This window comes from Artemia franciscana, chromosome 2, assembly GCF_032884065.1.
Source record: "Artemia franciscana chromosome 2, ASM3288406v1, whole genome shotgun sequence".
NCBI lineage: Eukaryota > Metazoa > Arthropoda > Branchiopoda > Anostraca > Artemiidae > Artemia > Artemia franciscana.
Window position 1 is genome coordinate 31144088 of NC_088864.1, and position 16800 is coordinate 31160887.

General features: G+C 36.7%; 1 protein-coding gene across 1 annotated transcript in view; it reads right to left on the reverse strand.

Annotated features, from left to right (window-relative positions):
• Positions 1-14548: 14548 nt before the first annotated feature.
• The window catches only part of LOC136040177 (importin subunit alpha-7-like), a 41343-nt gene continuing 39091 nt past the window's right edge, over positions 14549-16800 (reverse strand). Inside the window, exon 10 of the mRNA XM_065724328.1 lies at positions 14549-15137. Within this exon, the coding sequence (XP_065580400.1) occupies positions 14953-15137 (185 nt within the window). The 3' untranslated portion in view covers positions 14549-14952. The remainder of the gene's footprint in view (positions 15138-16800) is intronic.

The window sequence follows — 16800 nt, forward strand, 5'->3', positions numbered from 1 at the left end:
TTGGCGCGGCTTCGGGGACTACTGGTGGCATCATGTACACATTCAAAGAAAATGGTTTGCTGCTTGTATGACGAATGTGCTGCTTGATTTACATTAGGTACTCTACCTTTTCGGTCATTGCTTTGTTTGTGACTTTGATTATCATGTAATTGAGCCTGAAAAATTTGTATTCGGCACTTGCGCTTAAGTCTGTCAAAGCGCACAAATCAAGCATTAAGTAAGACACTGTTTCTTTTTTTGCCGAGTTTTTTGGTAGACGACCAATAGCATATGGATCCTCTAAAGCTTTTCCTTCTACCATCATGGCAATATTTGTTTTTTTCTGAAAGCGTAGACTATTATTTTCGGTTGAACTGCATATTTCATTACGTTCCACCTAAGTACTTTTTAAAATTCTCAGAGAAATTTGAAGCAGAGGCACAAGGGTGTCCCCGTCACCATTTAGGGCAAAATTTGGGCACCAGCACTTATGATTTTTCTAAGTCAGGTTCTCATGGTCTATCTAACTGCCCACTTGTTAGCACAACTGTACCTTTTTAGCTTGCCCATTGTTTTATAGACGTCTCATGTCATGAAGTGAATTTGGCGTCAACTTTGTAAAATTAAGTGCAAGAAAATGAGCATGGGCTAGCCATACTTTAAACGGAATCTCGCACATGAGCTATTTTCTTTGCTTAATAAAGACTTCAAAAGTGACAGGTACATTTGCCGTAAACTCTCCAAAAACCTGTATATCCTATGAAAACACTTTATTCAGAAATATTCTTACTGTGTGGCCACACAGAAAGACAAGAATTTTCGAAGCCTTTTCTTTTCCTGCTTGATCTCAAGCTGAATCTCCTTCCCCGTAGAATAAAAGGAACATAGAATTCCAATGCTTCAGTATTTTTCAACAAATGCTTTTAGTGAAATCCATTGCCTACTTGCAGTCTGCATCAATTTATGGTTTTCCACATGATTAAAAATTTTTCCTTTAAAAATTTTTTGGACATAAAAAATTTACGTTCTTTTAGCTCATCCTGCCTCTTTAGAATTTTTGTCACATATTTTACTACAACACGTACAAGGATATCAAATCCTTCTAGCAACTATATAGCTACACATTACATAACAGAGAGTAAACCAATGGGCAGTACAGCTTAGCACAGACATATCTGGTTGAAGCCCAGAATTGAAGCTCTGCGTGCGGTAAAGACATTAGGAAGACATGGCAAGTAATCAATTCTGTTATCAGGCAATCTATTCTGGCTCCTTCTGTACCTTCAAGTGTTGTGATTGACAGCAAAATGTAGAAGGTGAGCTAAAACTTCAAGATGTGTTTATTTCCTATTTTGCTAATTTCGGCAAAACTACAGCCTCTTCTGCAAGTCCTTCTTCTTCTCTACCTGATTTTAGGTCTTACCTTGGAGCGCCTTGTCCTAAATCAATGGCATTGGAACATTTTTCTAAAGCTGAAATAGCCAAAATTGTCAATAGTTTGAGTTTTTTTTTACTTTTGGCCCACACCATATTCCGACTATGGTTGTCAAGTTCATTTTTCCTGTCATCATGTCTGCCCTCACGAGACTTGACAATCTTTCTTTTGAAAATAGTGTCTCCCCAAGTGCTTTAAAGCGTGCTCATGTTTATTACTCTTTTTAAAGGTGGATCAAGGAATTACCCAGCAAATTATCGTCCCATATCTCTTTCATCAGTGTTTAGTAAAATTTTTGAAAAACCTATGCTTTCTCGACTTCTTAATTCTAAGCACTTTTTTCATGATTTTCAGTTTGGTTTTAGGGCGCAGCATTCAAGTGAACATGCATGTGAGTTATTTACATTCAGCTCTTGACTCTGGTCTGATACCTGCTGCTCTTTTTCTTAATGTTCGAAAAGCATTTGACTCATTAACACACAAGCTTCTTTTGACACTGTCCCGTATTGACATAATAGGGAATGCTTATTCTTGGTTTCTATCATATTTATCTGGTCGATTCATCTCGGTTGATTCACACTTTTCTAACCCTTCTGGAATAGAGTTTGGCGTTCTGCAAGAATCCGTCATTGGACCGTCACCGTCAATGACATCAACGTCAATGACCTTATGAATACTGTTACAAATCTAAAACCTACAATTTACTGTCGTCTTTGTCAACCAGTATCCATCACCAATTGTGACAAGAGTTCGCCCTTAACGGATGAACTTATTGCTTTTGCTGATAACAGTACTCTTGGCACAACTGGTAAAACTTAGTCTGATCTTCGTTCAAAGATGATAGCCCTTTTTGAAAGAGTTATCCAGTGGTTTGATGTAAATTATCTTGCCTTAAATGTTGGAAAGTCATATTTTCTCATTTTCTCCAGAGCCTTAAAGGCTTGCCCTGACTTAAATGAAATACACGTATAAAAAGGATCTCTAAGTAGACCTAAGGATCGTTCCGTTCGATTTCTAGGCATCTTGCTTGACGAAAATTTTTCCTTCAAACATCATATTGACCTGAACAAAATGAAAGTCTTCAGGAGTCTCAAAATCCTTAGAAAGCTCAAACACATATTTCCAGGGTAGATTCTTAGAATCTTGTTCTGCAGCCTAGTTCAATCGTATGTTTCATTTTGTTCTATTGTTTGGATGTCAACTTTTTCCTCGTCTCTGAAGCCACTTTCAAAACTTTATGATAAAGCAATTACTGTTATTCAGGAAACTAACCGATCTTCACTTAAGCCCTTGCTTGATTTGAAATCTCTCTATTTTCTTTCTTGTTCTTCTTTCATCTTTATGCAGTTGCACTGCCTTTTCCCTGCTGTCCTATATAATAATATATCTTTTGTTTCTGATCAGTCGACTTATAATCTCCGCTCTTCCAACAATTTATAGATTCTTCATACTCCATCAGTGAGGTCTCACTTCAATCCTCTGGCAGCTGCAACAGGATCTGGAACACGCTCCCAGAGCTCGCATGAAGCTGCCACTCGTTTGATATGTCCAAAAATTATGTTAGAGAACTTCTAGCTAGTAAATAAAATTTTCCAGTTTCCCTTGAGTTGATGTCTCTGGGTTGAGTTGGATATTTAATTGAATTGGTGAAATCACATGCTACCTCTGCCATATGATGAAAATTCAGGAAATGAAAAATTGAAGAAATCAAGAATTCAAGAAACGTGTGATAAACGAGCTTGCGCAGGCAAAAAGACCTTTCCAGGTCATTAAGCGCCAGAGGGACGGTGTGGTTTCACATAGAGGCACGATGCAGCGATTCGTCAGGGGGCCATCATGGGGTCATGCAGCGGCAGGGGTCCACGACGGCATCATTAAGCCCCAGAGGATGCCACAGCTTTGTGCAATGACAGGGAGCCGCAGCAACGTCACTGTGGCACCGAGTGACCCTAGAGAGGTCTTTTTGCATTCACAAGTTCGTGTATCACACTTTTCTTGAATTCCCTTTGTATTTCTTTTAGTTCTTATGCACACAAATTTGACTTTTTGAAAATTGAATTCTTCTGTTGCCTTTTCAGTTTTTATACACACAATTTGACTTTTTAAAAATTTCCTTCGCATTTTGAGTTTTTGAAAATTCTCTTAAACAAAACTTTTTTTATTGCAAATGCAGTTAAAGATTTTTCTTGCTTGGAAAATCTAATTATTTTTTTTCTTTTTAGAAAATCTGGCTAAAGCGGTTTGTTACATGTTTAAAAATTTTCTTCATGTGGTTCTCATTATTTTTAAGTTTTGTTAAAGTTCCCGGCTTTATATTTCCATGAAAGACTTTCTCACACTTCAAATAAGCAATTAATCTAGCTAAATCAAAGATGGAAGACAAAAATAGGAAAAACAAATATATTGCAAGGTTATAGTACAAAAAACATAATACAGTTTCCCTTATGCATAATCAATTTGAAAAATTATTTTTCTGGGGTTTTATAATTGCTTCTTTTGCTAATTCATGGTAGTTTCTGCATGACTTCATATGCTTGTATAATAAAACGTTCTGAGAAAATGGTTTAGTACAGATGATGTAGATACATGGCATTCCTCCAGTATGAAGTCCCAAACGGTTGCATAAATAAGAAATTTGAGACATTGATTCGACACAAATCTTGCAAATACATTGCATTTTTCCAGCATAAACTTTCAATTTTTTGGATAGATTTCTTTTCCGAGAAAATTGTTTAGCACATATGTTGCAATTGTATGAGCTTTACCTAGTATGAAGCTTCATATGATTGGATAAATGAGAGGCGACGGAAAATACTTTAGAACGAAATTCATATTCATACGGTTTAATATTTTTCTCCTACTGTAGGGCCTGTTTCCTGAATTTTGGTTGTGCCGAGAAGAGGAATAGCTTTTCTTTGGCTATTAGACAATTCAATGTCGTCTTCTTCCACTGGAATTCCATTTTGTCCGCTAGTGATAGGCATAATCTGTGTCTCAAATGGACTGATAGTAATATCTGCTCGTGCTCCTGATAAATCTTGTATCATTCAACTTTTAATTTCTTGGGTGGAGCTTCTTCTGGTTGATTAAAATCACATCACCCAATTCCTTTGCCAAAATGACGAGCAAGGAGTAATCACTTCTGTGCTAGGTTTCTTAGCATTCTAATTTCGAAAGGTGCCTTGTTTGAAAGTTATAATATGGCCTTTTTTTGCCCCATGCAACTTTATTTGGCCTCTTTCCCCTTTCTTTACTGTCTTACGATTTGGTCTATTCTTTCCCAAGCCTCTTGGTCTCTTCTAACCCTCCTTCCCCTACACTGCGTCCTTAGGCTCTTTTCCCTTCCTTTACTGTCTCGTTACGCAATGTGATCCTTTCCAACCTTTTGATCTCATCTGGCCCTTCATACAACATCGTTTGAATCGCTTACAGTCTTTTTGCTTGGTTTAGTCTTTTTCGGCTTTTTTGGTGTTCTCCGAATGGTGTAGGAGTATGCGCCAGTCCCTTATGGGGATCGTAATGAAAAATATCTTCAATATTCACTGTTTAAACATAAATTAAACGGCAACTTAAAATTTAAATACTTATTCGCAGCCCATAAATAGAAAACCACTTTGTCTTAGGAAACCACTATGCAAAAAGAGTGAAATTTGTATTTCCTTATCTTAACAATGGAGCGGTGAAGTTATTATCTATGGTTGGAAACGTGGATTGTTTAGAATTTGAACACAGGCATTCAGATTAGGGAACAACGAATTAAAAAATGTCAGATGTTTCTGTTGCGTATCAAACAGTTCGTGGTAACGAACTGTAGTAAGGAGCGACCCGGCTCAATAGTAAACGAAACTCTAAAAAACGGAATTTTGATGCTAAAAGATACATCAAAAGAATAGAATTTTCACGCTGATTCTAAATATATAAGTTTCAATTAATTTAGTCTTTGTCATCAAAAGTTACGAGCCTGGGAAAATTTGCCTTATTTTGGAAAATAGGGGGAAACATCCCCTAAAAGTCCTAGAATCTTAACGAAAATCACACCATCGCATTCGGCGTATCAGAGAACCCTATAGCGAAAATTTCCAGCTCCTATCTAAAAAAATGTGGAATTTCGTATTTTTTGCCAGAAGACAAACCACGGGTGCGTGTTTATTCGTTTGTTTGTTTTTTTCCCCAGGGGTCATCGTATCGACCAAGTGGTCCTAGAGTGTCGCAAGAGGGCTCATTCTTACAGAAATGAAAAGTTCTAGTGCCCTTTTTAAGAAATTTTGAGATAGCCATTTTGTTCCGCATAGTCGAAAACCATAATAATTATGTCTTTGGGAATGACTTACCCCCCACAATCCCTGGGGGAGGGGCTGCAAGTTACAAACTTTGACCAGTGTTTACATATAATAATGGTTATTGGGAAGTGTACAGACGTTTTCAGGGGGATTTTTTTGGTTTGGGGGGTGGGGTTTATGGGAGGGGGCTATGTGGGAGGATCTTTCCTTGGAGGAATATGTCATGGGGGAAGAAAAATTCAATGAAAAGGGCGCAGGATTTTCTAGCATTACTATAAAAAAACAATGAAAAAATAAACATGAAAACGTTTTTTCAATTGAAAGTAAGGAAAAACATTGAAATTTAAAACGAGCAGAGATTATTACGCATATAAGGGGTTCTAAAAAGACTTTAGCATAAAGAGCGAGGTATTTAGGAGGAGATAAATACCTCGCTCTTTATGCTAAAGTATTTTTAGTAATTTCAACTATTTATTCTACGGCCTTTTTGATTCAGGGGTCATTCTTAAAGAATTGGGACAAAACTTACGATTTAGTGTAAAGAGCGAGGTATTAACGAGGGTACAAAGCCCCTCGTACACATAATAAAAATATAAGAATATAAAAGTTTGTTACATAAGTTAATTCTTAAGTTACGAATATTTTTTACTAATAAAAACGTTCGTTAAAAATTAAAAGTTCTAGTAGCCTTTTTAAGTAACCGATAAATTGGAGGGCAGGTAGGCCTCCTTCCCCACCCCTTATTTCTCAATATCGTCTGATCAAAACTAAGAGAAAGCCATTTAGCCAAAAAAATTAATATACAAATTTAATTTCAATAATTTATGTGCGGAGAGCCAAAATCAAACATGCATTAATTCAAAAACGTTCAGAAATTAAATAAAAAAACTAGTTTTTTAACTGAAAGTAAGGAGCGACATTAAAACTTAAAACGAACAGAAATTACTCCGTATATGAAATGCGTTGTCCCCTCCGCAATCCCTCGCTCTTTACGCTAAAGTTTGACTCTTTGCCACAGTTCTACTTTTTAAAACAATTAAAAGCTTTAGCGTAAAGAGCGAGGGATTGCGGAGGGGACAACCCATTTCATATACGGAGTCATTTCTGTTCGTTTTCAAACAGTTCGTGGTAACGAACTGTAGTAAGGAGTGACCCGGCTCCTCAGTTTCAGAGACTATACTGCTAGAGGATGGCACTTTCGTCTCTAAAGTTTTCTGCAATAAAGTTATACAAAATGAACTGTTATTATGTAAAACGCATACGCAGTATTAATAACTTTTATGCGGTATTACGTAGTTTTACAACAGCTATTGGGAGGCAGAGGTGCGTAAATCATTTGCTGGCGAAAAAGTACATGAAGTCCCAATTTGTACACTTTTGTGAACAAATTTTCAAAACTCTTGTGCGAAATCCTTCAGATTATCTTTTATTTCGAATAATATATTTGGACCAAACGTTCGATTTTGATATTAGGAAGGCTCTCTATCTCCTCTTCTCATATAAATAGTTTGGGGATTAAACAAAAGATCTTACTAATGTATCTATATACCCCCAAAAGGAGAATGGAGGGAGAACATCCACCAAGAGCAACAGTTGTCCAAAAACTTGCACCTCTTGAGAAATTTGTATATAACAAACTTACAATTCCTTTTCCACATTTCAGACCTGACCCAATCTCTAAAAAATCTTAAGGATCTACTAGTTTCAGGGATGATTTTTATTTTTGTGGCATTCGTACGCAAGTAAAATTTTAGATAAGAGCGGAGGGTTGAGGGGAGTAGCAGTTCCTTTCAATTTAAGAGTGACCAGCCAGCCAGAGAATTAACACTAAATATGTCTGTTTTTCTGCTATAAAAGCAATTACCGTCCAATGGGCAATCTGCAGTCTAGGATCCTTGCCTCTGGAGTTCCGTGGATTATATCATCCCTAGAAACACATTCTTTTTTTTCTTTCCTTTCTTTGTTAATTAGTTTTTTTTATTTTGCCCGACTGCCCCCATTCCAAATTAAAAATATTACCTTATGTAAATTTTTTGTATGGCTAATAACTAATAATGATCAATCAGGTTAAATCGTTTTGCCTGTTACACCTTCGCTCTTGTTTTATTTTTTTACTATAGAATTAATTTAAAAGTACGTTTTCTGAAAATGAAGATTTTCAAAGAAATGTGAATAGCCAAATTTAAACCTAAGACAAGCACGAATAAATTAATCTAACAATTCAAACTTAAAAATAACATTAATTGCTCTCAATGAACAAACGAAACTTAAAACGAAAAGAAATTAAAATGAATAATCACATCAAATATCAAGATAACAGGTAATGCTATAGGTAAACAAATGAATCCTAAAACAAAGAGAAGTTGAAATAATAGACGTAGTTTCACTTAAGAGAGCAGAAATTATCACACATAGGAGTAGGGCTACCGCTATCCTAAGCCTTAAAAAGGCTGAAATGCCATTTTCACTCTGAAATTGTAAGTTTCAACTCGATCCCCCGTTATGTTCAGATATAACACAGATATACCATTTTGATGATAAAGGGTGCACATGGCTTTTTTCAATCTAAAAATTAGATACCAAAATCTTCAGACTGTCCCTCCCTGCCACTTCCACCCAAGTCCAGATCTGATTTCCACTCAATCCTCCCTCCTACAACCAAATGGGATATTGCAAAAAATCTATTTTGACAGCTTGGGTACGCATAGTGTCTTTGGATTTACATCTGTCCCATCCCCCAAGTCTAAATTTGAGGTCCACTTGACCCCCTAACACTCACTGAAAGTTTCAACTCGATCCCACAAGCATTCCCAAGACATTGCAAATAATCTGAAAAAAAAAGAGTGTATAATGTTTCTTTCGGTTTAGTCAGGTGTGCGAGTCGTTTTCAGGTGTACCCTCGTTAAACTGTGGGAATCTTGGCCTGGTGAACGCCCCTAAAAGCTTATAGCTAATGGGACAACGGTAATCAAGCATGGCCGTCTTTTCTTCTAAGACATATCAGTGAACAGCGGCCCGATCTAATTAATTTATAGCCATATGCTACGGGGTTTTGGTCTGACGTCAATCGCAGAGACATACTTATTAGATGTTTCTAAACAAAGCGGCTATCTGAAATTTTGATCCAATATCACGGAAGTTACGCAAGGAAGAGAAGCAGAATAGGTCACGGTAGCGATGGCTGGTCGCCTTCCAATCCCCTTTAGCCTTTAAAAAGAGTGCTACAACTTTTAATTCCCGATTGAATGAGCCCCCTCCTAAGTTTCTACGACCTTTCGATCCATAAAAAAGGCCTTTGATAAGTGAAAGTGATAAGTCTTTATCACTTTCAGATTCTGTTTTGAAGAAAACCAGTACTTCTTTTTTCTCTATTTTTCCTTCAGCATACAGGCTCCTTAGCCAAAGGATAAAAGTTTTGCGGTGATCGGAAAAAAACATCTTTTAGCCGTTTTTGGGCCCCATTTTTTAGAGGGGAACCGTGCCCGGGATCAATCTTCCTTTGTACATTAGGTTCCTCTTCATTAAAGAAGGTGATAACTCCTTTGTAACCGAAAATAGGCATTAATATGAATTAAATTTAGAGAAACTGATAAGTCCAAGCCTTTGAAATAAAGTGCAATTTTGAAGTTTCAAACTCTATTTCCTGGCTCTGTAAAAATACGGGCTAAGTCCTAGCCGTGGAATCTCGTAAACTCGTTGCAAAATTGCGTTGTGTCGTGACTGTTTACAGAACGAGTTACGCACTGACTCAATGCAATTACGAGCTAAGTCTGACTCGGTGCAAAAAAGAACAAAGCTCAAGATATGGAATCTCAGTAACGCTATGCAAGAACGAGCTGTGCAGGTCCTAACTTGGTAAAGAAATGAGTTCTATGGGATTTTGCGAGACGCGGTTTGATACCGAGGTAATTTTGACTCAATGGAAAAGTGAGCTAAGACCTGACTCAATGCAAAAAAGTCCCCAAGACATGACAAAAACAATAATCCTGAGTCATTTTGAAAACGAGCCAAGACCTGACGTGGCGTAAAAAGCAGCTTATTGTGTGTTGAATCACACTGCAGTTTTGTAAAGAGACGGTTATAGACAATTTATTTCCATTGCCTTACATAGAACTAAAGTGTTCACTAGGCCAGTAAAGGGATGGATTGTTTTTCAGTTTACTTTTCCTGAGCATTGTAACAAATGTGAAAATAAAAATATAAAACATTTTGTCTCCATGAATTTTTCCGCGTTCACTTCCTATAAAATTGATGGCAGTAGGAACTTACGACCGGGCTCATTCTACTGGAAATTGAAAGTTCTACTGCCCATTTTAGGTTTAAATGTCTTAGCAGGGCAAACCAACCGCTTCTATGCTCTTCTTCCACTGGGCAACCCTGTTGCCGTAAATGGATTCGTATCAAGATTTTGGGATAGCCATTTTACTCACAATGGTCTGAAGATCACAGAAAGTAACCTTCGCAGGTACTCTTAGAGCAAATGGTGTTGCGTTGATTAAGCAAAGAATGTTATATCTTTCAAGTGCTATGGGAGATATGAGGGGAGTAATTCAACCGAGAATTTATGGTTATTATGCCTCTGTGAGAATCGGATGGCAAACAGTTCTCCCCTACCCCACTTCCCTCTCGTGGTGTTTTTGCCTTTTCTGCAGCCAGCCCCCTAATTTACCTTTTGTTGCTACCTAGGCCCTCATAAGTTCTCAAGACATCTGATCAAACTTTCGAGACAGCCATTTTATTCAAAATAGTCGAAAGGTTCAATAACAATGACTTCAAGGATGGGATCAGTATCTGCCTTCTTCATGTTTGATGATTATTTATTTTAAGTTTCTATTCGTTTTGGGTTTCATTTATTCTTTGATAGTAATTTATGAGTGTTTTAAGTTTAAAATATTATAGGACCTTTTTCTGCTCGTCTTAAGTTTTATAATTGATCTTTATTTTTCTTCGAAAAATCTCTTTTCTGGAAAGTTAAAAGAAAATGATTCACAAAAAGCACTCTCTAATTGATTTAATACTCCAAGATTGCCAATTACTTCGATAAGTTAAATAGCCTAATAACTAGGCTATAAAATACCGTATCATTTTATTTAATAAGATTTTTCCATAATACGAAATTCTTGGCTAGAGTCAAAACTTACTGCATTATTGGATACGTTTTCATAATTTCGAACAGGGGTATCAGGTTGGATGAGGTAAATGGATCTATGCAGGAGTTTATTGCAGGACGATCCCAAGTTCGACAAAAACGTAAAGAGGCAAGTATGAAAAAAAAACTCTGAAATTATGGGAGACATCGTAGCCCTCTTGATAATTTTTTTGGAGGTATACACGAGGCATACATGTATGCCTTAGTGTATGGTTGTTTTCATTTTCAGAAAGGAAGATCTAAACTTTCATTACAGAAGCAACAAACTTTTACTTCTTACTCCGAAATTCAATTATTTTTAACATTACGAAAGCTAGCCTGAAGTTGTTAATTTTGTTGAGCTTGTGACAGTACTTGGAACAGGTCTCTGAAACAGCCCCTCCCTAGACCAGAACCTCGCAATTAGACAAGGTAAAAGAAAAACTAAGAGATAAATGCAAATGGAATTACAGGGCGAGGAATTTTGTAGTATGGAAGGCTCTGATGGGGTTGCTGAATAATAAACCATGGCTGTCATATGACAGGCAGAGGCACCATGCACGAGAGGGGGGATATCACTCCTCCACCACAGTATTTTCGGCGACTCGGCAAAAACGTGCAGTCGGTGAGATTGCAGTGCAGATTGCCGTAGTTTTACCAAGTAGCTATTTAAATTCAATAAATAAGAATCAAATTGAAAGGATGATAAGACGAGTAAAGGAAAATAAAAAGTAATGACATAAACCACCAAAATCTAAACCTGTCTAAGTCTCTTTCTCAGTCCGTAAATTGAGCGATTTTACAACATTACAGCCTAAGTTTTTGGATTGGTTAAAAACATTGATAATTGCAAAACTTTGCGCCGCAAAGCTATGGGATTATTATTTAAATTTAATAAATGAGAGGAATGAAACCAATAAGACATTCAAAAGAAGATCAAAAGACTGATATGACAACCTGCACAGGGGACTAGAGATTTTACCTGCTCTGAGGTCAAAAGGAGACCCTCCTACTTTGCATGCATACTGCTTCCTTCCTGACCAAAACACGAAAAGGCAGAAGATGGGCGAGTTAAAAGAAGACTGTGTCATCGAAATAAGACTGCGACATCAATACCAAAATGAACGAATATTTTCAAAGGCTATCCTTTATTCTGTAGTCGACTCATTGGATGACTGGGAATCGTTCTATGTTAATGAACTCCTGGGTGATTTAATCCACAACAACTTCTTTTTACGATACCAACATACCAAAGTTTATCAGCCGAAATTAAGTTTATCATAAAATTACTAAAAATTGCTCCGTATCAATGAACTCAATAGTGTCCTCAAATTGATATATAGTGTTGGCCTGGATGATGCAACCCCAAGAATACCTCCTTTCTGGACCCAGATTTTATCGGGGATATAGGATTATTCCACTGAGAGCCTTTCTGGAGCAACAAAACTGTTTCCGAGACAAGCAACGAAACCTTGGAAACTATAGATCCTGATTATAATCATAATCATAGATTACTTGACACCTAGATTCTGTAGAAATGAACAAACGGTACAATTAGTTAAAGTCAGCCCATGTTAGACGGAATTCAAGGGTTTACTATATAATACGATTAAATTGTCAAAAACTGTTCAACAGAGTACAAATCACCCGTAACAGATAAAAAAAAGTTGTATAAATGCTTCTTCTTATGGTAAAACATTACACGACGTATTTCTTCTCCAAGTTACTAGGTACAACAGAAATGGGTATTATGTTAGTCATCCAAGAAATGAAAGTAGTCGATAAGATGATCACTGAGTCCGTAATATATATTTCCTCCTCCAATTATTTTGTGAAGCGATGCCCCATATGATAAGTCGAAGTGGACTGCGACTATCGCTAAACTTACCAAGACTCTAATTCCAGGAGACTGGAATTCGAATCGGGGCAAAAAATTATTTTATAATTTCACATGAATTATAGCAAAAGTAGTGGAATATGTACTTAATATGTTTCGATTTTTGGCATTTGCATTGTCATATTAGCCTCAGACTTGTAATCAAAAACCTTATAAATATCAAGAATAGCAATTTTAGTGAAAATCAACCACAACTTATCAAATATGTATTTGACATGCTTTGATTCATGATTTTGTTATACTGCGGCATTAGCCTCAAATTTATAATTTAGAGGCTCATAAATCCTGAAATATCACTTCGTTAAAAACTAAATACCAATTGTGAAGTACACATTTAGTGACGTAAAATGTGTACTTAAAAATATATCATAGAGCAATCTGTAGAATTTTTGACTATTAACAAATAACCATTCAGAACCATTCTCTGAGTGATTTTGAGTCAAGAGGTAAACACGTCTATAAGTACGAAGTTGAGAAATGAAAGAAGAGGGTTTGGAAGGAGCAGGACCCCACTTTGGGATTGATAAGAGCGCAAATTTTTGCATGGCTTTCTGAATCATATTCTGAATTAAATCGTCATGTTCAGTTTCATAATGTCTGTCCCAGTTTACGGATAGAAGCTCCATCTAAACACCGAAGGACTGGCCTACCACTGATTTTCATTTTCCAGCCTTTTTTACTTTTACTTGCATGAAACCTGTTTTAAGTCGTCTAATTAAATAATTTCATGCCCTTATCCCAGGGACTAGGTGGATCAGATAGCCCTCAGAGGCACATTTGTTACTATTATAATTTGCAATCGAATGATCCCTCTCCCAACTTTCTATCACACAAGTTTTATACAATGAAGACGAAAAAAAAGCTAAAGACATGTCGCTCTTTACATGAGTCAGTTATGACGTCAACTATTATGAGTTGACTATACTATTTATGAACCATTTTCTGTACTAACCTAAAATAGTTTCACTTTGACATTAGGCATATATGTGAAAATTGACATTTGAAGAAGCAAAGTTGTAGGTGTGCATAATCAACGTTTTTGGGTAGAGTGGGGTTGGGTTGGTGTGTGGTTCCCCTAGTATAAACCACCTGCAAATCAATAGTTTCTTCAAAATGGGGAAATTCCGAGCTTAAGCTAACTCTTCACCATTTTAAAGGCACAAAATGTTCACATTGTAATTGATTTATTTTCTTAAAAATCCAATACCGGTTTTTATTTGATTATTCCATATTAGCTTATTCCGAAATCGCACTAGCATGTAACATAGGTTTCACAATGTTTGCCTGATGCTAGGCTGAAAATATAAAGAATACCTTTACAGAGTTTTTAAGCAGCCAGTAATTTTCGTTCAATTACATATTTTCTTAGTTCTTGCTTCTAATTTTTTTAATTAAAGGAGAAAAATGAATATTTTTAGTTGCAGGACGAGGGAGGGGGGACTATTTTTTGGTGAATGCAAGCTTCTTCATGCACATTGTTTTACAGAGGGAATCTTCCCCAGATTAAATCTTCCAATCGCCACTACAATACTGTACTGACGTTTGTCAATTTATCAAACCATTAATAATCAAACATTTGTTTGACTAGTCAAACAACTTACATATAGGCCGGCCAAAAAACAATAAAAACAAGCTCTGGTAAGAAGCCGTGTAATTCAACAAATAAGGATAGCAATGCTTTAAAAGCTAAATAGAATGATAAAGACAGGGAGAGGGAGAAAGAGGAGAGAGAGATATAGAGAGAGGAGGGAGTACGCTTTGATATCATCAACTAGGAAGCAAACATAAGTTTGCTTCAGAGAGTGAGAGCCAAAAATAAAGAAAGACAATTCAGTAGATATTTTAATATTAGTTTCTCCATAAAACAAGACGATAATTCTTTGCATAAATAGTTCAACCGAATTTAATGAAAAGACCATAGCTAATCTCCGTTCAAGAACGACAGAAAAAGAGGTCAAATTATGCAGTTTGCCCCATTAAATATGCCTTGCTTTAAAGTTAGTTTTTTTTGTCTCCTAAAAGTTATCACAACTTTCACAACAAATTCTCACAGAGTGACTATAATCGCACTAAGGTTCATCCCTTTGACAGAGCCGCTCAGAAAACCTCGTCAACCATAACAAGTCATATCGTCCATACATTCATACTGGATCTCACATACTTTGGAGAAAGAGCAACAATAACATTTTATCAGTTCCCACTCTCGTCCATTCGGCTAGCCCTCTCATTTAACTCAGAAATTGAAGCCATTCATCGAATTACCAGCGGCAAAATTGAACTGATTTCCTGCTGAATCCACTTGAGGGGCAGAAGCTAAATCTTCCTCGTCCGCTCCGAAGTATCGCTCAATTATTTCAAATGATTTTTTGTAAATTTCCATATTGTCGTGAGATTGCAAGAATTCAATTTTTTCCAAACCTAAAAGAAAAAACAAAACGTGTTTGGTTAGAAATACGTTCAACTATCGCATATATTATTACAATCATTACTTTGCAACAAATAGTAATGCTGCAACGAACTCGTAGTGGAAGTAGGCCAACTGAAATCAAGACACATTCCACGCCCCTCCTACATCCTACGTAGCCCATAGCTTCTGCTCTAGCAGCATCTAATACAGGGCCTAAAGATTTTGGGTGACTTTTACAAGCTAAAAATCCCAGCATAGATCGAGATATCCAGAATTTTTATTAAAATACTCCAAGGAGGTGATCGTTCTCATCCTGACGACAGGTCAAAGCCATCCAAGCCTCTCTGTCATAGAGCCTTGCAGTATGTGTTGCAACTGGAATAATAAAGTTGTGGAAGTACAACCGTTTCCACAAAAAATGGAGAATACCAAGATGGTTAATTCCTTTTCTACTTTTGTGTACCTTCCCTATGTTATTTTCTTTTTCGGGAAGGTCATATAAACTTAACAGGAAGCTTGTTCTATTGGAAATCAGAAATTCTAGGGACCATTTCAACGGCCTATGGTGATTGCAGGGCAGTCAGTCCGCCTCATGTAGCCTCTTTTGCTATCCCTCCTCCCCCTTAACCACCTATGATTTCAAGCAAAAATTTTAATATAGCCATTTTTTTCAAAATCCTTAAAATATTCAGTAAATAGGTCTCCGTGGATCGAAAAACTTTTGAAGGACCACAAAGAATATTTTTTTCTTATTGGCTCAAAACTTCTATGCCTAAGTACTTGGCTGAGAGAACCCTACTGCAGAATGAAAAAAAAACTGGTTTCCCGCGAAAACTGGTTAGACAGAAGAAGAGCCCAACAGAGACGAAAATGGCCAACAGACATTTTTTTCCGAACGGCTTGAAACGTACACCCGTAGGTTTCTAGAACGAGGAACCTTAACTGTTCATCAGTTTATTGCACAAGTTTATTACACATCTTGCATTAGGTTAAATTTTAAGCCTGGGAGCACGTATTCTCCGAAATTGGGCAGCAAAGAAGGCTAATTTTTTTCTGATCAACTTGAAACTTATAGTCTCAAGTCTTTGGGCCTGGGGACCTCAATCATGAGAGAAAACTGAAAATAAAATTTGGTTGCCCTAGAGATAAAGCACAAAATAAGACACAAAATATCACAAATAAAAAAAGCACAAATTTTCTTAACGGCTTGAAACGTACACCCGTAGGTTTCTAGAACGAGGAACCTTAACGGTACATCAGTTTATTGCACAAGTTTATTACACATCTTGCATTAAGTTAAATTTTACACCACCTTAAACAATTTTAAGCCTGAGAGCACGTATTCTCCGAAATTGGGCAGCAAAGAAGGCTGATTTTTTTTTTTCTGATCAACTTGAAACTTATAGTCTCAAGTTCTTGGGCCTGGGGACCTCAATGCATGAGAGAAAACTGAAAATAAAATTTAGTTGCCCTACAAATAAAGCACAAAATAAGAATAAATCTCTTTTCTAGTTGGAACATGGACCCTATATTTACGGGTCTAAAAATAGCTCATAAAACTTTTCCGAATACAGCAAGAACCACTGCCTGAGCTAAGGGAACCAAACATTCTGTTTGGCGGAAGATATGGCCTAAAGGACCCAGAAATAGGCCAAAAGCCTTGCTGTTCCTGCT